Raw genomic sequence first — 24,555 nt, 5'->3', positions numbered from 1 at the left:
AAAAAAGGCTCTCAGACAATCAGATTTGAGAACCAGAATGACCTGTTGCATAAACTACATTAGAATTGATATAAAAATGTATGCATTTGAAATAATCAAAAATAATCAGCCACAATTTGAAATATTGATATTAATTTGGTCCCTATTGTTCAAATACAAGATTGCACTCGCTATATCCCATATGACATCATATATGTATGAAATAGATTTCATTTCATTTTACAAAAATCCCCAGGGGGAAATACCTTACCAGGAATATGTTTTAGATAGGCAACTAAACCCTCAATGTTATCAAGTTACTCTTTTGAAATACTTAAATGAAATAGTGTGAAAAGAATCAGCATTTCAAAGAGCAGCAAACAATATAAACACCCAACAGTGCTCATTGTTGATAAAATGAAACACTTCTTTTTACACACCCTTTTTTCTCCTGGGAATCAAAACGATGTGTGGGGTTATATAATGCATTTTGAAATGATTTAATATCTCTGAAGTGACTTTTAAGGAACCAAATAAACTAAAAATGCATTTTACATTATACATTGTAAATAAAGCTCACCCATTAATGATAATTTAATTGAATTATGAATTGCATTATATTATTCTAGCGTAGAAAGGACAGATAACCACATTTTAAAAGCTTCTGTGTGATAAATGCGTCATCTTGAACTCTCAAATCAGTTACACTTCTTTAGGCACTCTAGTTTCCCTTGAACTTGTTTTCACAAAGCCTTTCAGGCCGCTATGGTACGACGCCGGTTGTCTCAGTTGGCAAAAATAAAGCCTAAACAACTTTTAGGATTTCAATCTGCATAGTAGCCAAGAAGCAGTGAGCAATGCTCCTCCGTTGGCATGACTCATAGTTACACGGTAACACTGCATTTATCTTTATCCGACCATGTAGGATATTCGCCATAGTCATATCAGCAAATCTCAGGTTACTCATCTCGGCTGAATTGGCTAGGCCTTGGTTTAAATCTGAATGTCATTGAACTGGTGTAAACCTTCCTGGTCTTTATCCAATCCTTTTGAGCCATGACACAAGCACTCCTCGGGGAGCCTGTGAGAAATGCGGTGGCGTTCGAATGCCGGGCGTGTCCACCTGCGCCCCCGTGAGGTGACGCTTCATGGCGGGGGACCCCTGAGGAGAACCCGAGCCTTTCTCCTCTGACTCACTGGACCTCTCCTCTCTTCTGTCACGCCTACGTGTCATCTCACCAATCGTCCCCGCTCAGCTTTGGAGCAGGATGCCTCATCCTGAGACAGACCCCCCTTTCGCTCCTTGGTTGCTAACCGAGGGGCCACGGAGATCTCCATTACAGCCTTCTGCCCAGAGACGCGGCTATTGGGAGGTGGCAGAGAAGGCCTTTCACAGGAGTATTACAGAACAACGTCGGGCTCTGATAAGCCTCCGGTTACGGCCTCCAGGGACCTGACTCGTCCGTCTCCGCTCCCCACCTGGGGGTGAGTGCTTTCTCTCGCGGCTGCAGAAAGGGCTTTGTAAAAGGGCAAAAAGCGCGCAACACAACTCTATTGGTAGAGGCTTTTAGTAACCCTAAACCACATGACCTGTGACTAAGGTCCTGTGCCGATTCCCACCGCCGAGAAAAAACGCACACAATTTAAATTCATAAAGACCTTTGTCACACATTCAAAAGCTCTTTTTTTTGTTAATGTACGTACTGTCACAGGAGAGGCTGGCATTCAGGGGGACAGGCTTATAGTGTCATCTGCCTGGGCTCTCAACCAGCGTACCAACCCACGCTAATGCGGCGCGAGAGCGCCGAGGGGGCCGCCGAGCAGGGCAGAGGAGACCGAGCCGTAGACTGTTATGCAAAATCGCTTCCATTTTTATCTTTTATATTATGCTTTCTGCAATCTGGGTTCAAGATTCAAGAGACAGCAGAGTTTATTGTAGCGTGCTGAAGCGCCTGCATATTTGCGCAGCGGGGCGCCGCTGCCCACACATGCATGGGAGGGAGAGATGACTGTCCATATATCCTTTACTTGCACAAATAAACAAGATCGAATGACTTAGACTTTTATGCTATTTCTTACTTACACCACTCTACAACACTCGCTGCTCGTTCTTTCTTACTGCTAAGGTTTTAAACTTCAGGAGTGAGCAAAATTAACAAGGGAAGTAAACAAGGGAACAGTAAAAGGGGCTGGAGGATTTGCATGCAGCAGGTTTATATTAGGCACCATCCAGATAACCATAGGAAGCGATGGCTGGTAAACTGAAAACAGCTTCATTGCCTCGTTCTTCTTGCTAGCTTGGGCCTAACTTTTACAATGAATCCCTGATGGTATGTGATCATTTATCTTAAATATAGTGCAGTTTCACCCCACAGGCTTGTAGTTGGGCCGATAAACACACTCGAACCAATTGGGCGATTTAGATGCTGCAAGATTTAAAGCACTTAAAGGGTTAGTTCAGCCAAAAATGACTAAAAATGACAGGCTTCTATGTTATTGAAATTTGCTGGCCCAGAAAAGTTAGTAAAGACAATGTTTAAAATAGTCCAAGTGACTACAGTGGCTAAACCATAAGTTTATCAAGCGACGATAATACTTTTTGTACGCAAAAACAAACAAAAATAACGACTTTATTCAACTATTCATTTTCTTCAATGTGGGCCTCTGGTGTGTGCACATAGTGTAACAGTGCAGTGCATCTGGGTTGTACTGTGTTGAGAATGTAGTAAACATTCTCTTTACTAACTTTTCTGGGCCAGCAAGTTTCAATAACATAGAAGCCTAAGGAGGAGTGAGACAGCTCTCAGATTTCATCAAAAATATTTAAATTTTTGTTCCGAAGATGAACGAAAGTCTTACGGGATTGGAACAACATGAGGGCGAGTAATTACTGACAGAAATTTCATTTTTGGGTGAACTAACCCTTTAAAGGGATAGTTTGGCCAAAGTGTCATTCTCAACCAGTGTGTCCACAATTTTTGTCCATACAGTTGAAGTCAATGGGGTCCAAAACAACATTAGTGTTATATGGACAAAACAATAAGCTACAAAAAATAATAAATAAAAAAAATCATACAAGTTTGGAACGACATGAGAGTGAGTAAATTATGACAGATTTTTCAATTTTGGGTTATGTCACATTAAGAACATTCATATGACACATCAAGTGCTTTTAAAAAAAAAGTTCTTTTCCTTCAGTTTCTGTGTTTAAACAGTTTTTCTTGTGGAGCTTGATCATACTGGAATGGTAACAAGACTTTTAAATGGCTCTGAAATACAAAATAATTTTAAACACTATTAAAAATGTTGCCAGCAGATTTTACCCTATGAATCTTCTTTGGAATGCCTTTTGTAAAAAGCCTCACGATACTTACATAGCAAATGTATTGTTCCATTTAACTGGAAAGAGGAAAGTTTTATTTGAATGAAATTTGAATCCCAAACCGGATTACTGTGTGATAATGACATGTTATTTCCTAGTAAACATCAAAGATCAACAAAGTTCACACACTCTTACACGGAAGAGTTCAGCCAAAAATCAACATTCTGTTATTTCACCCCCATGTCATTGCAAACCTACATGTTTTTTCTTTCTTTTCTTCCATGAGACACAAAAGAAGAAATTTTGACGTTATATACAAAATGGGAACCAAATTTTTCAAGAGTGTGAAGAAAATGTATGATGATTCGTCATTGCGGTTCAATCAAACCATCATAAAAGTGGTCAATATGAATAAACATCTATATTGCAAGTCTTTTGAAATCATACAATTGTTTTGTGCGGTAATTTTTTTTTACTCATTTCTCAATTCGTTGCAACCTGATCACGGAGTCAGATAGTTAAACTCTACTCCAATTGACTGAATAATTTAGGATTCAAGATCAATTAATTTGTGGAAAAGATGTGACTCAAAAAAATTATCCGCCACTTCTCTGATGAACTTTCATGACCTACAATGGATGACAAGGAAGTTAAGTGAATACTTCCTTCTGCAGAAAGAAAGTAATGTGTGTTTGGAACAACATGAGCGTCAGAAAATGAGTGAACCGTCTCGTCAAATGGATTTTACATACATTTTTAAAGCAAAGTCAAAACCAGGAAACTATCAACAATATTAAAAAGCAAAATTAAAGCAGACAGCACAACTGTCATTATGATGGTTTTATTAGACATGATGAGAAGTAAGCCCACCCAAGCCTCAGCAATGGTGGATAAATGTACTTTATTCACATCTCATACATATATTTGCATATATTCATATAAAATACAGAATATAGTAGACTGTCACCCAGACAATGACTAGGCCACAATTCCTTGTTTACTTTTGGCACCCTGACTGGCTTCCTGACTAGCTGTGTTCTGCAGTCTTACAAATATGATGCAGGATCCAATTGCGGCAGTTGGGACGTGCCAAATCTGAAAAAAAAAAATGGTTCCCTTGTACGTTCCTCAGATCTCAGCATCACAAAACGGAGCAACAGTGTTTTCCGACACTTCGCCAACAGGGCAGTGGTGGGAATTTCACATATGGTTTATGGTTTGTGATTCAGGGGGTCTTAAGACTGGGCGGGATGCCATATGCACACAAAAAAATCATAAAACATGTAGGAATGTTCCCACTTTCGAAGTTGGTGCAGCATTTCTGTCACTATTACTTATCGACTCCTTATCAGGGCACCGACAAAGACGCCAAAGGAAGCGTCATCACCCTCTAGACAGACTGAGAACTCAAAGCATAAAAATGAATATTGCATGTTTATCATCTGTGACCTCACGCTGTAACATTACCAGCACTGCCCTGAACTACACTGAGACGATCTAAAGCAGTTTACAGAAAATCTCTGATGGAAAAAGTAAATCGTTTTCACTGACATGCCCCATCGAGAGCTTTAAAATGACTCAGATTGTCGGAATAACTGCATGAAAACTGTTAGAACACTACAATGAGAGACGTTTCCATCGCTGCCAATGTTAATACGAGTCTCTGTAAACATCCACCTTAACCGGTACAAGATATTATTTACCAAATGTCAACTTCACATTACATGCTTTATCTTAAAAACTGTCGTGCTCTAACTAAAAAAACAAAGACTGGGCAGACAACAGGTTATTCCCCACAACACAGGATATAGATCATTACAACCAGTTTGAGAAAGCAGGGTATAAAATCAAATCTGATCTCCACTGAGTTTCGTCTCAAAGTCATTAGCACTTGTCTATATGAGTTGTAGCTATCATAAATCAGTATGTACAGATTAAGCGCCAAGACGTCAGATGTCAACATGCATAAATTGATTTCGTACTCAGCAGAAGACCGAAGCCGGAACCGGATTGTGTTATGCTTTTCTTGGAAAGTCATCTGAAATGTCCTCAAGGATTTTTTTTTAATTATATATATATGACTAGTGCAATAACATTATTACATAATTTTTTTTCCGTAATAAATATATGGCTGGTTATCCAAAAATAATCTTTACAGGGAGAGCCATGCTATTAAAAGGCACAAAAATTTGAGTAGAAGCATACATGTACATTTTCTATTACGGTTACTTGTTTGTACTGTTAGCAAGATCTTCCGACAGCGTCAAAGGACCAATGAATTTCTGTATTCGAATAAGTTGTTTTTTTGGTGTTTGTGGTGTACCGTTTTGTTTGACGTAACGCTACTTGAGTTTGTTTTGATCTTAAGTCTGACTGATGCATTTTAATAAATTTGCTTCTGGAATGGCATAAAAATCTGATTTTTATTCTAAATCAAAATCTACAAGCTATAAAACTCTCATGACCATTGACAAAAGCGGAGTCGTCTATAAAATTAGCAGCCACCAGAATGACTTCAAAAACACTGCAACAGACTTTATAAAAAGCTGTAATGCGGAACTAAGTGCATTAATCGCGGGTGTACTGAAAAGACTTTAATATATGATATATAGCATTAAAAAGTCATTCACGTAACAGCATCTATCAGATGAGGAGCTATAATGGTACTTACAAGGTTGTAGCTAGTATGAACGTAGGGTTTACTGTACACAAGCGATTAAGGATTGCGAGATATTTTTTAAGGTAGAGATGATTGTGTATTGTTCATCTCATTGGATATTTGATGCCATGCAGATGTCATGTCATATTCAGAAAATAAATAAATTAAGTCCACACCACCAGTCTATAGTGATAATAAAAACAATTCACAAATTAGATGATACAATCTGAAAATGACTTTACTGATTCAAGCACTCAAAAAAACTGAAAAGGCGTCTATTTGGACGCCCAGACCAAAAGAAAGAGAGAGAACAAGGATTAAGAAAGAAAGAAGGAGATGGACCAGAGCAGCTGGAGGTAGTCGATTCTGCTTTAACTCCTTTTCGATAGCCATCTGCTCTCAAGCAATAATATGGCTGCCCTCCTTCTGAACTGCGGATCCTGCGCTCGAAAAAATGCGCTTGGCTATTTGACATCTCCGGGTGAATCCAATGCCGTGTTGCTTTCGTTCTGTTTTTCATCTAATTCCTCCTGCACAGTCTCCTTGCGGTCTCCGAGAGGAGAAGGAAGTGTTAAAGAGCATGAAGTGTGACTCTCAGAAGTTCTCAGAAGGAGCAACCGTATCTACCCCAATGGGTTCAGCAGTGGTTGATAAGAGGGCATCAGTTCTCAAAGAGCAGTTTCAGGCCTGTATGTGTCCTTCACAGCTAGAAGTTCAGTAAGAGAATCTTTCGGAGGTGGTGCTTGTTTGTTCCTGTGCCATCTGAAGCAGTGACTGTAAAATTTGATACATCAGTAACAGATTGTGTTAAAGTAGGTTAAGTTAATACTATTTTAAGAACTCATTAAATCATTATTCACCTGCGTTGTTTAAGATGGGGCTGGATTTACACTGCCATGATAATATTTAATCTGTTTCTGGAAAAAAAAAATCAGCACACAATTGAGTACAAAACTAAATTCCAAAAATGTTTGCCACTTAAGCCACACTTAAAGTGTATACGTGTAAGAATGTTTATATAAATGGATAAAACCACATATAGTGACATTTCATGTGATTTATATTTAGGCAGTGCCCAATCTGAAGTATAACTTAAGTATCCAAATATTTTAAGGGTCAATGAAAGAGTAAAAAACAGACTGTTGACTGTTGCAAACATTACTTTTCAGATATCTCCACATCTAATGGGGGTACACTGGCTTCCTCTCCTGAGAAAAGGGCAGGACCTTCTTCTGGACTCCGTTCAGTTTGGGGGGCGTTTCTTCTAGATTTAATCTGCATCACAAACGGACAAAAAACAATCCCAATCAGAACATGAAGTGAAAATGCTGTTATCTTGAAGGCTCAGCAGGGCAAGCCACCGCACGTACCTTCCACACCAACAAAACCACCACTGCGATGAATGGGATGGCGAGGAGCGACATGAGACTGCTCTCCACAACTTTCGAAAGGAATGCCCCTAGAGACAAATTAGACTGGTTTTATAATGGTTTACAAATATGCACTTCTTTAGACAGTGACAGATAGCAAGATGACCTTTGATCCTTACAGAGTACATCTGTCTGTTATTACTAATTGACCTGACCTACATAGCTGGACAATTTTCTTCAAATAAATGTTAAAGGAATGGATCAACCAAAATCAAATCAAAACTAAAATAAAGAATAAACAATAAAATAGAAATTCTGTCATGATTTACTCAACATCATCTTATTTGTGTCCTCGATAGATAAATGTCATTCCTTGTTTCCTCAATAGATAGTGTCTTCTTTAAACAAATGTTAAAGAAATAGATTACCTCAAATAAAATGAAAAATTAACTCAAATGTTTTAATGGTACACTATGGACTTTTTTTGTTAAAAATGAACAAAATTTAAATAATCTATAGTCTATACATCATTAATCCTTCTACCAAAACGTGTTTTTTACTATGCTAAGCCTATTATAAGTGTTTATACTTTAGACCTGGCTTCATGCAGAGCCGAACCAAAACAATGTTTTTCCGCAAAATGCATGCAGTTTTGGTTTTTTAACCGCTATAGAGAGCCAAAAGTTGCAAAGTGCACCTTTAATTTTTTTTATAAAATTTCTGTCATCATTTACTCAACTCCATGTTGTTCCTGGATTCCCCCACAAAACATAAAAACGGCCTTATTCCCTATTCAATTTTATCATTTGGAAAATAGACGTATGTCTTCTTGTGTCCCAGGGAAGACAGAAAGTCATGTAGGTTTGGAACAACACGAGGATAAGTAAATGTTTTTTTTCTTCATTTCTGGATCAACTATCCCTTGGAAGCGTACAATAGTGATGACTGAAGACATTTATGTGATATCTCACCTTTTTCGGGGTCATCAGGCAAACCGTTACGTTTCTCTAGAGAAAGCCAGAAACAGAGAAGCATTAAAAGTCTCAGATAGAAACCGTTCATTGTTAGATGCTTAAAAAGTCGGACACAATCTCCTTTTCTCTCCGCCCCATGAAAGATCTGATCTGTCCGCTTTTAGAAAGAAAGAGCTTGCGCTTGGGAAGATCTGAAGATTGCTCTGTAATCAACATGGTGACAATTGGACTTCGATTCTGTTCTCCCTTTCATGCCGTTCACTAGGGAGCATCTCTTGGTTTTGAAACTCAGCTGAGACTCTGTCATAATAGGGCTGACAAAAACATGTTGCCTTCTCTTGTTTTGTCCAGCGGCTTCGTTTGAAAAGGCATGGAACACACACACACATACACCCACGCACACACGCAACATGCACAAAATTGCAACCAAAGCTGCCACAAGAGATATGATTTAAAAGCGGGTGTTAACATCTAAAACCTCAGTTGCAAATGGGCGGTCTTCCACAAACAACATTCTGCAGTTTCTCAATAGCTTCATTAAAAAGTGACACAGACAACAATTATACAAAGGCCTTAAAGACTGGTTATAACATGCGCCTCACCATTTGTACTATGTTGCACTGACGTTGTCGACACCGTTGTAGTTGTCGTTACTGTTGTTTTTGTGGAAGTGGGACATGGCGGGGGCTCGCAATCCTCGGCCTCTCTCGACGAATTGGCAGTGTTGAAAAAGTCCTCCACATATTCAAAATACTTTGCCGTAAGCCACATCTCCTCTACATAATGACACTCGAATTCTAGCATTGAATCCTCCTAAAAGTACAGAAAAAAATAGTTGAAAAATTTTGTCGTTTTACTTCCAAAAAATAAATTAAAAAATTGGTTTTAAAGATAGTTTTAAATAGAAATAAAAAAAAATATTCACAAAATTATTCATTGGTTACCAAAATTTTTTAATTTTTGGTTGCATTTTATTTTACAGTACAAGTACTTGTACTGGGTAATATAACTACATGGATTATACACCTAATTAAGGTTAGGTTTAGGGGTTGGTTCAGGGTTAGTACCAAGTTATTGCCCAGTTATTTTAATTACTATAATAAGCACATAGTATGTACATGGGGAACAGAACTGTAAAATAAAGTGCTACCATTTTTTTTTTAGAAACTATTGCTGAAAAGACAAATATATCAAAATAATAAAACATACAAGAAATTTCACCGGTATACAAAATTGCTGAATGAAAAACAGTTGTTTATTGGTATCACTTGGTTAAGGTAACTTACCAAGCCATGTCCAATGTGATACCGCATCTCTTGCAGTATTTGGACAAAAGTGCCTATATTATCTTTATTGGAGGATATGTTCCCAAACTTCTGCGCCAGGCCTTTTAAGCTCACCTCCAAGTGAAATACATTTAGCTTCACCCAGCACATACCACTCTTGAAGAAAAAAATGAAAGACATTACTTCATTATCACCCTGCTCGCTTTTATTGCTGTGAATGATTCAATGAAGATTGAATAACAACAACTCACCACTTCTTTAGGTATATAACGTACTGTAATCTTGTAGTCTTTTGGAATATTCTGTTTCTAATGGGAGAGAAATAAATCATAAAAAGCCAATTCTAAGAGCCAAAGACAACACTGCACATGGTCATTTGATCATCAATAAAGATGCAAAACGGAAAATTTACTATTAAGTAACCACAATATAAACAAGGAATTACTGTAATTTGCTTTATAACCTTGGCTTAAGTATAGAAATGAAAACCACCAACATATGTCACATATTTACTTTAAAAGATCTACATTTTAATCTCTGGTCATCAACCTTTCAGCAAATGGCACGCCAGTGATTTGGCATCATAAATATTTTGCTAAAGGAAAGTGAATACCATTAAACAACTCACAAGTTGTAACATAGCGATAAACTCAATAATACTTTCAACAGGCCAATGATTTTTGATGTTTCTAAAGAGGCTGTCTGCAGAAAAGCATTTTTTTTTATGTATACGACTCCATTATCATACTTTGAACCATATGTCTGCAGCTTTCATTCCAACACACATGAAATAAATTTCAGCTCTTTTCCCTTGAGCATCGATAAATCAGCCTTTGCTGTTGTCTTTCAAAAAATAAGCTAAAAAAAAAAAAGAGAAGAAAAATAGGAAAAACACGGCACTGGAGAGATAAGAATGTCCAAGCTCTTACCAACAAAGAAATTTTCCTGATGTCATCTGTAATGGGATTTCCTATTTCACTGGAATAGGCAGCAACTGTAATGTACAGCAATAAATGGACACAGGTGCATATCCAAATCTGAAAAAACAAGAATTAAAAGATCAGTCTGAGACTAATAGATCATATCTGAAATCTTTTAATAATACAGATCTGTGTCCTAATTTATAATCTCATTGTTTAGAGGAGTGTTAGGCAAAACGGAAAATGTTTTCACTGCTATTTTAAGAATATCCGGGTCAGGTTCACTAGAATAAATGAGTGTTTTTGTCTAGCAAACTCTCCTTCCCTTCCGCCGCTATAAAGCTGGTTGTCCCATGGTGGCTTAGAGCTTAAAGCTTTTGCTCTACTCTTTCCAGACCATGCGATTTGAGCTTGTTGCATAACAAGAGGCAGATTTGCTCTTAAACCTGATTACAAGGGTGATCCCAGACAAACAATGCATGAGCCTTGTCAGGAGAAACGGGCCAGTAAAATAAAGAGTTTCAGCTTTGCTCTGAGAGGGAGCAGACAGTGGTGAAGAGCAGAATCATTCGAGGACAGGCTGTTCAGCTGCAAGATGCTTTGTAATGTATGTAATTGCACAATTACAAAATTGATGCTCTGCAATTACGTATTTTCGAAAATTAGTTTGGTTTTGGGATCACGTGACCTGAACAAATGCATTTCTCAGGAGGCATTTACATTTTAAAAAAGTTCAAAAACAGCTAGAGCACAATGCAGGGGTCTTGTGTAAAGTGGATGAATCAAAAATGACCTTATTTACTTTCTTAATTCATGTTTCTTGTCGTATTGTGAATGATTCATGCAATTCCAAAGTTAATTTTTACATTAACATGCAATAATTTTCCTCTGTAACAAAAACTTTCCTTTTTTACTGACATCACTAAGGCTGTGCAGGCTATTGAATAATGTTAACCAATTTAGCCAAATTAACATTCTATTAAGCTGTTGTTTTAGCGAAAAAACATTGTATTAGTCTTTTATTTAAGCAAGCAGTGTTTTTTTTTAGCAAACTATCATTCAATTTAGCTGTTGTTTTTAGAAAAGTAGCATTCTGTTTAGCCGTTGTTTTAACAAACTAGCTTCTATTTGTCTTTTCTTTTCTTTTTTAGCAAACTAGCATTCTATTTAGCCTTTGGTTTATCAAACTAACATTGTATTTAGCCATTGTTTTAGCAAACATTCGATTTGACTTTTTTTTTGTAGCAAACTAGCATTCCATTTAGCCATTGTTTTAACAAACTAGCATCCAATTTAGCCATTTTGTTTTAGCAAACTAGCAATTAGTCTTTTTTACTTTGCAAACTAGCATTCTATTTAGCCATTGTTTTAGCAAACTAACATTGTATTTAGCCATTGTTAACTTTAGACAAAGATTCTATTTGTCTTTTGTTAGCAAACTAGGATTCCATTTAGCTATTGTTTTAACAAACTAGCATTCTATTGGTCTTTTTATAGCAAAAAACTAGCATTCTATTTAATAGTTGTTTTTATCAAACTAACAATCTATTTAGCCATTGTTTTATCAAATGAACATTTCATTGTTTTCATTTTTTTAACAAACTAGCATTCCATTTAGCTTGTTTAATCAAGCTAACATTCTATTTAGCCTTTTTTAAGAAAACTAGCATTTTATTTAGTAATAGTTTTAGCAAACTAACATTTTAATTAGCTGTTGTTTTACGTAAACGTACGTAATGTATACTTTTCATTGTTCAAAATAAAATAAAATAAAATCCACCTCTACACTTTTTCTCATTAGATATCCTGATTCCTTCCTGATTGCGAATTAAAGTATATTAAATATAAGAAAATTTAGATAAACTAGTCTACCTCACTAACACTAGATAACAAGTTTAAACTATCTCCAATTCCATGCTACCAGTTTTTTCTTGAAGAGCATGTTTGGAAGGTCTCAGCTGTTGACATGAAAAGTAAATAAGTCCTACCTACAGCAATAAGGAAGAACCTTGTTTCATCACCGATTACATCATGGCATCAATGATTTCACATTAAATTGACATGCATTGATACTGTTAGGCAGGTCATAGACTTTTTAAGCAAATCTACAAATTTATAAGATGAAAATGATGCAATAATCGTAAGTTTCTATTCAAAGACAAAAATATATCTCCTTTCCAACTCTCCTTATACCTGGTTAAATAGAGCATGTTTATTTGCATCGAACTATAAATAAGACTAACCATATGTAAATGCTTAGGTCTTGCTTTGAATTATTGGACTGCAAACCAAGTAAACAAAGCTAGTACACAGCATCTGGAATTTAGTACGCACTCAAACAAGCAGTTTATCTGTAGCAAGTCTTTCAGACAGCATCATCGCAGACTGTAAAGGGCTCTTGCGTGTCGTGAACCAGATGAGGAGGATTTGTTGAAATTTGGTGACTGAAGCAACATATGGAAGCCCAGATGTTTTATTGGTTAAATCATCCAATATTTGACTTCCTCCAAGATTTTAAAGAGCCTTCATTGAAAGAACTACGATTTGAGCAAGTACTTTGGACACAACAACAAATCCTCGTCTGTCTCCCATTTAAATGCGAACCATTCAAACTCACTTGTGCTCAAATTCAACGCTGACTGTCATAAATCAATATAGTGTAAGCAAAGTGAACCACTGACAGGATCAACTGAACAACATGTCAAATATAACAGATAAAAATGATTCCAAGATTAAAAAAAATTAATTACAAAGAGCTCTGTGTATGAATTTTTTTTTTTTTTTAATCCAAAATAGGGGTATTCTACTCTATAAGTAGCTTATAGACAAAATAAAAAGTATTAGGCCTATTTCTCACAATGTGACTCTATTTATCCCAGTTGCAAATTCTCATAATTGTAATATTATATCTCACAATGTGACTTTGGATTGTGACTCTATATACTGCAATTGCAACTTTCCCCTTTATATCCAGCAACGTGACTTTATATCTCACAAATTAATTGCGACTTTGTTTCTTGTAATTGTGACTTTATTTCACAATGTGACTCTTTTGCAGCTTTTTTCTTTATAATTGCAAAAGTATACAACATGACTTTATATCTCAATTTAATATTTGTTTTTCATAATTGTAAAGTTACAATTGCAAGATGTAGTCACATTGTAAAATCGGACACTATATTGTAATTGCATTTTCCACCTCATAATAGATGCGTCATATCCTGCAATGTGACTGCAATGTGACTCACAAGTGCGCATTTCTTTTAAACTCTTGGTCTAAATCAACAGGCTTTTGATAGGATACAGTACAGACCCCTGAATGATAAACAAAGAAATCTTGAAAGTGTTAGCTACAACACATTAAATGAAAGAGGTGACTTTCACTTAGCTGGACAAAGGAGAACAATATCTCATTATGGCTGACCATGAGCTGATAGAAACACCAGGGCAGTGACAAAAAAGAGAGCAACAACTCAACCCTTCCTTTTGAACATCATGTTATAGTAACTCTTTCGGCTAGAGAATAAGATAATCACCAGAGTCATGCTGACCAGACACTTTGATCGCAAGGGTTTATTAACTTTGCAAGCTCCCCAGACGTACAAGCTCATTCTGAACAATGTACCATTCACTACATAATCTTATTAGTGAGAACAGAGCCCAGTGTAACACATGGTGCCCAGAAAAATGTCTAGTCACCATCTATCTTCCTTCTTTTCATCTTTTCACAGTCATTACTTATATATCTCATGGTGTACATCAGTCTAACACTTCAAATAAAAGCAGAATCCCAATGACTGATATCAGCTAGCTGCGTATTAGCAATGCCACAAATGCTAACAATTCATTCTACAAGGAAAAAGATGAAAGATTCTGAACATACAGTCTCTTAATTTTGATTAAAAAAGTGACCAGATGTGAGTCCGGAAGACAGATTTGTAAAACCATGTGATCAACTTACGCAGGCCAGAATAGCAAGAGGACAAACATCAGTGGCCGGAAAACTAGCATAATCGTTTCAGCCTCTGTTGAATAGTCAGCGACCAGTATCCACTCAAAAACTACTCAAATCAAATTTGCTTCAACAAATTGCACTCAGACTGCCTGTGTCCATTCAGGTGCACTTTACAAACCTCTGGCTAACCGAATAAACACTAGCTAAAGATGCTATCACATGTCCCAAAGAATATATGTGCTTTCTCATGTTGCCAAGACAGAAGAATGTCAAATTCTTCCTCACCACCCATGACTCTACACTTCTGTGCTTCGTATTATTATTTTTTCAATGGGGTTAGTCAGTTAAGTCAAAGTCAGTGGGTGCTGCTAAACATCTTAAACCAAATGAAACAATTGGAAAAGACATAGCGGATTTACACTAGCTGGGGCAGCATCAATTGCACTGTCCCCTTATGAGTGTTTAAATAGAGGGCTGCAGGCCACAGGAGTCCAATGAAATGTGATCTGCCTATTTGATAGCTAATTTAGAGGGACTCTATGACTGGGTGGGAGCAAAAATAACAATAGCCTGGGCAATAGCCTGTCCTGGAGGGAGGAGGCCTTGTTCAGGAACTAACCAAGAAAAGTAGTTATGCTAATGGAACCCACCCAAAGCTTCGAGGAGAACACTGAGAAAATCAGTTCTAAGAGAAAAGAAATGCAACGATATTAACGCGAAATTACTTTTGATTTGAGCCATGAAATGACGCTAATTGAGCCATGGCATTGAAAAGCTGCTTGGGGTATACCAATTTCTGCTGTAAAACAACAGACAAATGGAACACATAATACAGAAATAATAAAAAATAATGAGGATCATATCATATGCTCGGAGTTTAATTTTCTTGCCATTCAGTTTACAAAGTGTGCCAATGAAAGCAAGAGATTTATTTGCCGGTTCAGTGATTTCATTTCTATCATTGGGTTCAATTCACTTTAAAGAGTCCATTATACAATTAAGCTCTTTCCAAACACGGATGAAGTTTCACCCTTTATTGTAAATGGCCATCCGCTATTGAAAACCTTTTTATTTGGACTAGGCTTAGCCAGTGTCAAAGCCAGGTAAATATAAGGACTAAAAGGATATGGAAACAAAGTAAATAGGTGAACAGCCTTCATGAATGGCTGCAATGATGTTGGCGATAATGCTCCATTAAATTTTGGTTCAACCCACAACACAAATGGTAATTTCTGATACATTATCTTCTTATTTCAAACCACATATTTATGTATTAACTTATTAATGTGCCATTTTCTTTTTGTCTGAACACTGACTCTGTGTGTTTGGGTTAGTGGTTAATTTAGTGCCTATGGACTTCTGCTTCTTACTTTACACAATATAAAAACCTTCCCTTCATCAGTGATGTTTACAGTCGAATCATCTGATATGACAAAATCAGATTTACAGTCCATAAACTTTCTTAAACGTAGACACAACAACACAGTATCGTTCATCTACAGCACAAGCAAAATTACTTAACTGCATCACAAAAACATTTCTAGCAAAATCCAGAAAATCTGTTGTTACCAAGATCCTTCCACCATATACCCCAAAATGCCCATCAATAATAACTCTTTATTAAACATTGTCTTCACATGTTATAGTGCTATTGCTGCAGTTTAAAAAAAAAAAAAAAAAAATTTTTATGCTATATACGTTACAGTGATTTTAGGGAGGAAAATGGCTTATTGCTTTAGTAGACTACATGAAGTAGGAGAGAGGCAGCACTATGCATATACTTTTATTTGCACAGACACGTTTGTGCAAATAAAAATAAAAGTATATATATGCATGGTGTGGCCTCTCTCCTACTTCACGTATTTTAATTATCCAGGCCAGCACTCTTAAAGTTTATAAATATATGCATTGAGTGAAGCCTGCTCCTATCCTCACTTATTTAGTAGACTACAACAATCATTTAAAATAATGATTCAATAAATGGTTATCTACAACATTTGATTTGAAGTAAAAGTATTTAAATTATGGGAAAAGACAACGATATATGATAGCCAATTTATGAGAGAATTGATGGACAACACATCCCATAAAGCACTGCAAATAATGCAGGCCATCTGTGTGTTTTTAAATATATTTTCAGAACACATTACCTATGTATTTATTGCAGTAATGCTGCAACATCCCATATTAACTAACATATGGTAGACTTATTACTTATAACATATTACTAAGACTTTTGCACAGTAACAGGACCTTCCATGGATTTGCTAACTAAATGTGCTTTTATAAATAAATTGAAATTACTAAATTAAAAAAAGTACTTATGACTTATACTCAAGCATACGCCATTGCTAAAAAAAATCTAGCTTTTCGTGCAAGCCGTGTCTTAAAAGATTTGTTGTCATTAAAACCAGTTTTAAAGATTATGAATGGAATTACTGCTATGGTATGCTATGCTATACAACATAAGTTACAGCAACAATACTGAATAGCTCATTTCATTTGCAATGAGGTGCTAATATACCTTTTTCCTTGTCTAATTTCAGAGGTTAAACACACAAATCACATTTGTACATATAATACAGTCCATATACTCAAGAATGTCAACAGTCAAAATACCTGCACATTTCACAATTTTTCTACAATGGAGTCTTCCAGGAAGAAGCACTGGTGTAGTGTGTGCTTCATGTGGACATGTGAAGAACATACCAGACAGAAATCTGGTATTAGTTACTCAAGAGAAGGAAATTCAATAATGCAAAATCCCCAATCTTCACCTCCTTCAAGATTGCTAGTTTTCGCTGCATAGCATATTTCCTCATAGTCACATTGCAAACTGTCACTTACTTTTGCCTTTGGGCTTGGCACATGATCGAAGGTGTTTGCTTTCATGCTAGATGTTGCTTTCATGCTAGATGTTGCACATAATTGTGCATAAGTTTTGGCAAAGGGGCCGTTGTATGTCAAGGGTGATGGAAAAAAAAATGAGTTCAACGATTATTCACATACTAGGTTAGGTTTTTTAACTGCAGCCACAGAATACTGTACACTGAAACGGAACTGCACACACTTTCCTCATACACCGAATTCTTTCTAATAGAATAACCACAAGATTAAATGTCTCAATCCTGATCAAAAATCAAAACTGTCACGCAGGCTCGGACTGGCCATCGGGAGCACCGGGAGAATTCCCGGTGGCCTGGCGACTAATTTGGCCTGCTGCCAGCCAGCGTTTTTTTTTTTTTTTTGATTTTATTATTATTATTATTATTATTATTATTTTATACTACTACCTTTACCATTGATCATTTTCGAATTCGTCATTCAATGAAATTATTATTATAAAATAAAATCATGAATCTGTTAGTCTTGACTGGCAAGGCTACGATTCGACTTTAAGCCTCAGCCAAACGGTTAAACAGAAAATGCGAGCATCACCCGATGATGGAGAGAAAACGGCCAGGTGGAGCAGAGAGGGAAAGGACAACGAAAAAGAAAGCACTCAGAGAACAAGCATCAAAATTATGCAAAATGAATGACCTGTTCAGGGCTTCAAGTGCAGGTCAGTTTCATCTGTTTATACTGTAGGCTACTTTTTTCTTAGTTAACTTAGTATTGAAATGCTAGCAAATGTAAGCGGTATAGCGCCCCTATTATCGTCACTCAAAATACTGTATGCTAAAGGAGATTAATATTATTTAGTGTAAAGTTACATTAGTGTAATTTAGCAGGCAAATATTAACATTTATGTACTGGGAGCAGGGAGACAGGAGTGATGCAGACATTAACAAAAAATAATGCAATAACATTTTATTAGACAATTTAGAAAATTATGTCTGCCCATTTGTGAGGTTTAAAACGTTTTTCCTTTCCTTTCCTTTCCTTTTTTTTTTTTATCAAATGAAGGTGGAGACAGACAGTCAACCTAGCACTAGCTGTGGTGCAATGATCACACATTCAGCCAGGGAGTGAGATGTAGAAGCAAAATAAGTTTTTTTAGTTTTTTTTAGTTTTTTTTTTTTACATATTGTATGAAATATAGGCTAGTGTTGCTAAATGTTGGATATTTAAGTAATTTTAAGATAAAAACAACAACATTTTGTCATAAATATAATACTTTGATTTTTTACTCAAATAAATGTAGATTCTGGGCAAACAAATTACAATAAGATGGTTGTTTTACACCAAGGTGGAGACAGTTCTGTTTGTAACATGAGGCCAGAACAAGTGACAGGTGACGAAGAGACAGATACAAGAAAAATATGCACACTTTATACATACATACATACATATATACATATATATATATATATATATATATATATATATATATATAACACTAGTACTCCACTTTACTTAGTGTATGAGGCTGATGATACTGGTGGAAGGGAGAGACAGAGAGATATTAGGGAAAATGAAGAGAAGGAAAAGGGAAGTGAGGATACCGTTCAAGAGAAAGCCTTTAATTATTTTACATGGCCCCAGCCTAAGGATTTAGACGAATAAATGTAATTTAGGAAAAAATAGTGTTGTCCGTGTTTCTAAATTTTATTTGGGTGCATAGAATGGGCCTGGATGGGTGTAGGATTTCCCAGCCTGAAATTGTGTCCCAGTCCGGCCCTGCTGTCACGTGTACAGTATGAGAGAAGCTTCCCTGTGATTATGTTTGCCAATGATTAACTTTATTTTGTGTAATAATGTTACAAGTGATAATGGCAACAAGAAAGCAATGATATTCAAATATAGTGGCACACTCTTAAAAATAAAGTTTCTAAAGGGGGGTTTCGCAGAGATGCCAAAGAACCAACATTTTGGTTTACCTTGAAGGTTCTTGAAAGAACCTTTTTTGAAGAAGAAGAAGAAGATTTTAATAATCTAAACCTTTTTCCACTATAATAAAAACATTTTGTGAAATGGAAAGGATCCATGGATGCTAACCGTTCTTCAATTTAAAAAAAAGAACCTTTATTTTTACGAGTGCAGATGAAAACTGCTGAAGTTGAAATGAATTATGTATGGTAGGCTACTCAAAAAGTGTTTTATTGAAGCAAGTGAATGTTCCAACATTTCATGCCAATGTATCATCTTAAAACTGCCTTACTCCCAGAAAGAGGTAATGCAAATTCAAAGCATGGCAAATGTGCAAGGAGAATGACTTCTGTCTGCTCTTCATACATCACTATAGATTAAGCCGCCTTGATGTGAGAGTAAAAATATCCTTACAGCATGGCAAATGTTTTTCAGGTGAATGCTCATAATGTAGGCTACAGTAGGCTAAATAAAAGACAAGCGCAAAGCTTGACATAGTTCACTTCAAAGAAAGGAGGGAAAGCGTTGATGCTGGTAGACATGCATGATGCATTTCGACTAAATATCCCCCACAGTCAATGAAAACCATTTCCACTGGCTTAGTTCCCGTTGTACAACATGTCTAAGACAGCGAGTAACGTATCAGGAAAATCTAGTTTTCACAAAATATGTTAATGTATAGCACCTGTGTAGGCCTATGTCTAAAGGTCGTTCAGTTTTATCATAGTTATTTTGCTCTTATCTCAGTTTTCGAGGACTTTATATCTATCGCTCATTTTGTCATGTTTTAATTGTCATATTATTCAGATAAGCTATATCATCAAGAGGACTCCACATATAGTCGAGGACATAATATAGCCAACTGAACGTCAATAAAAAGCTGATTTTTTTTTTCAGGGCGAACGTTTGATAAGATCGCACCATTGTAAAACAGTTTATCCCAATGAAATCGAAAACTTAAGCTTATTTCCTGCCTTAAATGTTTCAAACAATTTGAAGGTGATCATTTAATTGCACTTTCGACCATTTGACCAAACTCTGAAAATTCATAGGCTATTGAGAGGAAATGACAAAATAGATTGTGTCAATTAAATGCGGACTTAAAATTCGATGCAAGAAAGTCTGACAAGACGAAGACTATCGCTTTAATGTGTTGTAATATAAACATGCTATTGTGTTCATTTACATTTCCTCCAGTTATCTTCTGCATACAGCGCAGTTTTGCACGCGCAACGGAGCGAAAAACAAATGCAAATCACATGTGATTCACGCCAAATTACTCGCGTTAAAGCAAAAGCCGTTCACTTACGTTTGACTTCTTCATATGGAACGAGAGGAGTAACTCCAATGTCAGCGAAACCCTATTTTATCTTACTTCGGCGGGCAGGGAAAGGGTTTTCTTCATCCCAAAGGTACATATCCAAAATCATCATAAAGTAGAATCCAAGTCGGGAGGGAAAGAAAGTCACCTAAATCTGCGTAATGATGGTAAGTATCCAGGTAGACGCTTCATACCGCACGATGGAGAACGGAAGGCTGCGGAAAGAATCAAGAGTTTTTTTCCCAAGAGCAAAGCCTTTTTATCGTGTGACTTCTGCGCACTCCCGCCCACCCCAGTTTCTCTCGGTCGTCTACTGCCCTGGGTCTCACTCAATCGATTTCACAATCACCATAGCCTACAAACGTCCAGTTGAGATTTATTTAAACGGAGATGTTTTCCTGCTAATTTTCACAGGATGGGGTCACTTGTTTATGGCTCGTCGTGACAGCAATTAGTTTGTAAGATGTTTTGTAGCTAGTCTCTGGCGCTGGAGTGATTTAGCCCTGAGGCGTAATAGAAATGTGGTTTTTGGTATCTTTCTGGAAAACGTTCCATCCCGGGAGCGTTTTTACGGCATCTTATTATTCCTGTGCTTGCGATATATCAAAACGTCTTAACCTAGACGACGAAGAGCAAAACAAACGGCTGAATTAGATTTTGTAATGGAAAATGTAAAAAATGTATTCAAAGTTTGAATAAAAAAGACCATTCAAAGTTTCGCCAACGGGAAATTGAGTGTAAACTAGCAGCTAAGTGATTTTGTTGGTTTCATACTGCACTATTTGAAGTTTTTGTGCAAATCTCATGTGATCAAATCACACGTGTTTCACTTGTCTGTGTTATAGACGTGTGACAGACGTGTGCTAACACTGAGGTAAACAGTGACATCTACAGCAGTAGTGCAGTATTCTGGCTAACGGTTTTTTTTATTTATTTTTTTAAACTAACCCCATTCCAAAGTCTTTTTTTTTATTATAGTTATTTTAAAGAAAGTTATTTGAAGGCTAAAAGTTCCTGTAATTAGAGGCAAAGCTTGCTATATTAGTTGAACTTGATAAATACATTTAAAATATAAGGGTCATTCTACAGAAACGTCCACTTTTGGTATGGCAAGATGTCTTAAAATTGATTTCTTTTTCATTTAAACTTAGACCACATTATTAGATTACCCTTTGACTTTATGATTGAATACACATAAATGCCAGCTTAATGATTTTTATCATAACCCATAATTATTATAATATACTTCATCACAAAATGAATTCTACCTGCAGTGTAGCAAATACTCTTTGAAATAAATAAAAAACTTGTCACTTTTTTGTCATGTGAATCTCAGCTCAGGGTTCTAGATAGATAGACAGACGAGGAGGTGATAGCTTATCCACTGACCCATCTTACCCCATCCTGCCCTATACCACACAATGAGAGCACCCCGAATGCTTTATTTGAATTGTATTCTCTAAACTTAAAATAATAAAACTTAATAGCTGAACATTCAAGATGACATACATACAGTGGGCAACATTTAAATATACTGTTAATACACTTTACTAGAATGATATACTGTAGCAAAACACTGGCTTCGCTTGATATCTGGTGTACAGTCTACTGTAAAGTTTCAATGTGGATTGAAACTTATAATTCTTGATTTTTCTCTTTAAACTCACTTACAACGAACATTTTCTACTTTTCCTCACCTCATAGCTACAACGCGGACTGTTGAGCAGACGCGTCTCAAGCCTATTAGTGATCCAACATTGGATACTCTTATAGGTTACTCCTGTGGATCACGGCTGAACGCGTCTTCTCCACACTCACTTACAAACAAACATTTTTTCGCCCATCGTGCGTCTACTCTACACCCGTACCACTAAAAAGACGGATTATATCCAAGACTTCAGTCATAAATTAGTATTAATATTGATAGCATCACTGGTAGCGTCGCTGCAAACTTACTGTCCATCTGTTAAAATGGCGAATATATCAGATGTAAGTAGTCTACCTTTTGGTGCAGGTGAGGACACATTCGAGCTGCACGCACTGCAGTCTGAGCTGGAAGCTGTTGAGAAACAGATCCACAACCTTTTAGTGAGACAAGCTGAGCTGAGAGACCGGCGTTTAGCTCTTGAAACATCACGTGCCGATGCACACAAATCAGTGATTAACGTTACTAACCCGCTGACTCCGACCTCGTCTACTCCGTGCGTTTCTCAGCATCGGTCCCGAGCGCCGAGGTCGCGATCAGCCATGGTCTCGTTCACTCCGGCTCCAACACGCCACCACGAAGCCTGGATGATTCCGCAGCGGAAGACGCGAGTCAGGTCTAGACCAAGACTCTCTCCGACCCTCCCGGTTTTCGAGATATCCACCCAAAATCGTTTCTCCCCTCTTCGCGAAACAGAACGCGATGCTGTCGTCACTGGCGATTCCATCGTTCGGCACGTCCACGCTACGTCAGGTAAAAGTAAGGTGCACAGTCACTGCTTTCCTGGTGCTCGTGTTTCTGAAATCGCTGCTCGCGTTCCCGAGATTCTGAACGGTGACGAGCGCGTCGGAACTGTGGTCCTACACGCGGGAGTGAACGACATCAGGCTGCGCCAGACGGAGGTTCTGAAGAAAGACTTCAGGACTCTGATCGATACGGTACGCAGCACATCGCCTGAAACAACGATCATTGTGTCAGGACTGCTTCCCACGTACCGACTAGGACATGAAAAGTTTAGTAGATTATTCGCGCTAAATGAATGGTTAATGTCATGGTGCAATGAGCAGAAACTGCTCTTTGTAAATAATTGGAATCTGTTTTGGGAGCGTCCTAGGCTTTTCCGTGCTGATGGCTTACACCCAAGCACATTCGGAGCGGATTTTCTGTCGGATAACATCTCCAAAATGTTAAATACCTTTTGACTATTAACCAAAAGTCCAAATCACAGTCTCTGCTGCACCAATTTAACTGATATAAATACTAGTGTAGAACATTGCATAGAAACTGTGTCTATTCCTCGTTTAGTGAGATCAAATAATAAATCTACTGCAGGATCTAGGAAAAATTTAATTGTTATTAAAACAGAAAATGTTGCTATTAGTAAACAAAAACAATTTCTAAAGCTAGGTCTTCTAAACATTAGATCACTCACACCTAAGGCAGTTATTGTAAATGAAATAGTCACAGATAATAGCTTCGATGTACTTTGCCTTACTGAAACCTGGCTTAAACCAAATGATTATTTCGGTCTAAATGAGTCTACTCCATCAGGATACTCCTATAAGCATGAGCCCCGTCTGATTGGTCGTGGCGGCGGTGTTGCAACAATCTATAGAGATATTCTCAATGTTACTCAGAAAACGGGTTATAAGGTTATTTCGTTTGAAGTACTTGTACTAAATGTTACGCTCTTAGATGTTAGAAAAACATCCCTATTATCTCTAGCCTTGGCTACCGTATATAGACCGCCTGGGCCTTAGGCTGATTTCCTAAAAGAGTTTGCAGATTTTCTCTCAGACCTATTAGTCAATGTCGATAAAGCATTAATTGTTGGAGATTTTAACATACACGTAGATAATCCAAATGATGCGTTAGGGGCTGCGTTTACAGATTTATTAAACTCCTTTGGGGTCAAGCAAAATGTTACCGGACCAACTCATCGTTTTATTCATACACTCGATTTAATTATATCACATGGAACCGATCCAACCGATATAGACATCATTCCACAAAGTGATGATGTCACTGACCATTACATGGTAACTTGCATATTACGTACTCCTGTAATATGTCATGCTGCGCCGCGTTATTGATCAGGCAGAACAATCCTTCCATCCACCATAGATCATTTTTCAAATAGCTTATTTGATCTGTCTCAGCTGCTCAGTGAACTCAAACAAATAGATGAACTAGAGGAATTAACTAGCACTATGAGCACCATTCTCTCTGGAAAATTGGATATTGTTGCACCCATT

At 37.0% G+C, this 24,555-nt stretch overlaps 1 protein-coding gene across 1 annotated transcript; it reads right to left on the bottom strand.

The window, feature by feature from the left end:
* Positions 1–4,631: 4,631 nt before the first annotated feature.
* kitlga (kit ligand a) lies at positions 4,632–21,372 on the bottom strand. The gene is made up of 10 exons (XM_079858846.1): positions 20,584–21,372; positions 10,520–10,627; positions 9,842–9,898; positions 9,591–9,746; positions 8,907–9,117; positions 8,302–8,337; positions 7,331–7,419; positions 7,123–7,235; positions 6,821–6,877; positions 4,632–6,734 (listed from the first exon to the last, which is right to left on the bottom strand). Exons 1-9 carry the CDS (start codon positions 20,596–20,598, stop codon positions 6,847–6,849), a joined length of 816 nt encoding a protein of 271 aa, XP_079714972.1. The 5' UTR covers positions 20,599–21,372; the 3' UTR covers positions 4,632–6,734; positions 6,821–6,846.
* Between the last annotated feature and the right edge of the window lie 3,183 nt (positions 21,373–24,555).

This window comes from Squalius cephalus, assembly GCF_949319135.1.
Source record: "Squalius cephalus genome assembly, chromosome: 23".
Taxonomy (NCBI): Eukaryota; Metazoa; Chordata; class Actinopteri; order Cypriniformes; family Leuciscidae; genus Squalius; species Squalius cephalus.
Note: the sequence above shows the minus strand (reverse complement) of the source record. Positions and strands in the feature narration are given on the sequence as shown.

Bases quoted from the DNA above. Each gene is read 5' to 3' on its own strand.
- kitlga (XM_079858846.1), bottom strand. The intron at 9,899-10,519 runs GTAAGAGCTTGG...CTCTCCCATTAG, and splicing joins TCAGGAAAATTTCTTTGTTG to AAACAGAATATTCCAAAAGA. The intron at 7,236-7,330 runs GTACGTGCGGTG...TTTGTGATGCAG, and splicing joins TGGTTTTGTTGGTGTGGAAG to ATTAAATCTAGAAGAAACGC.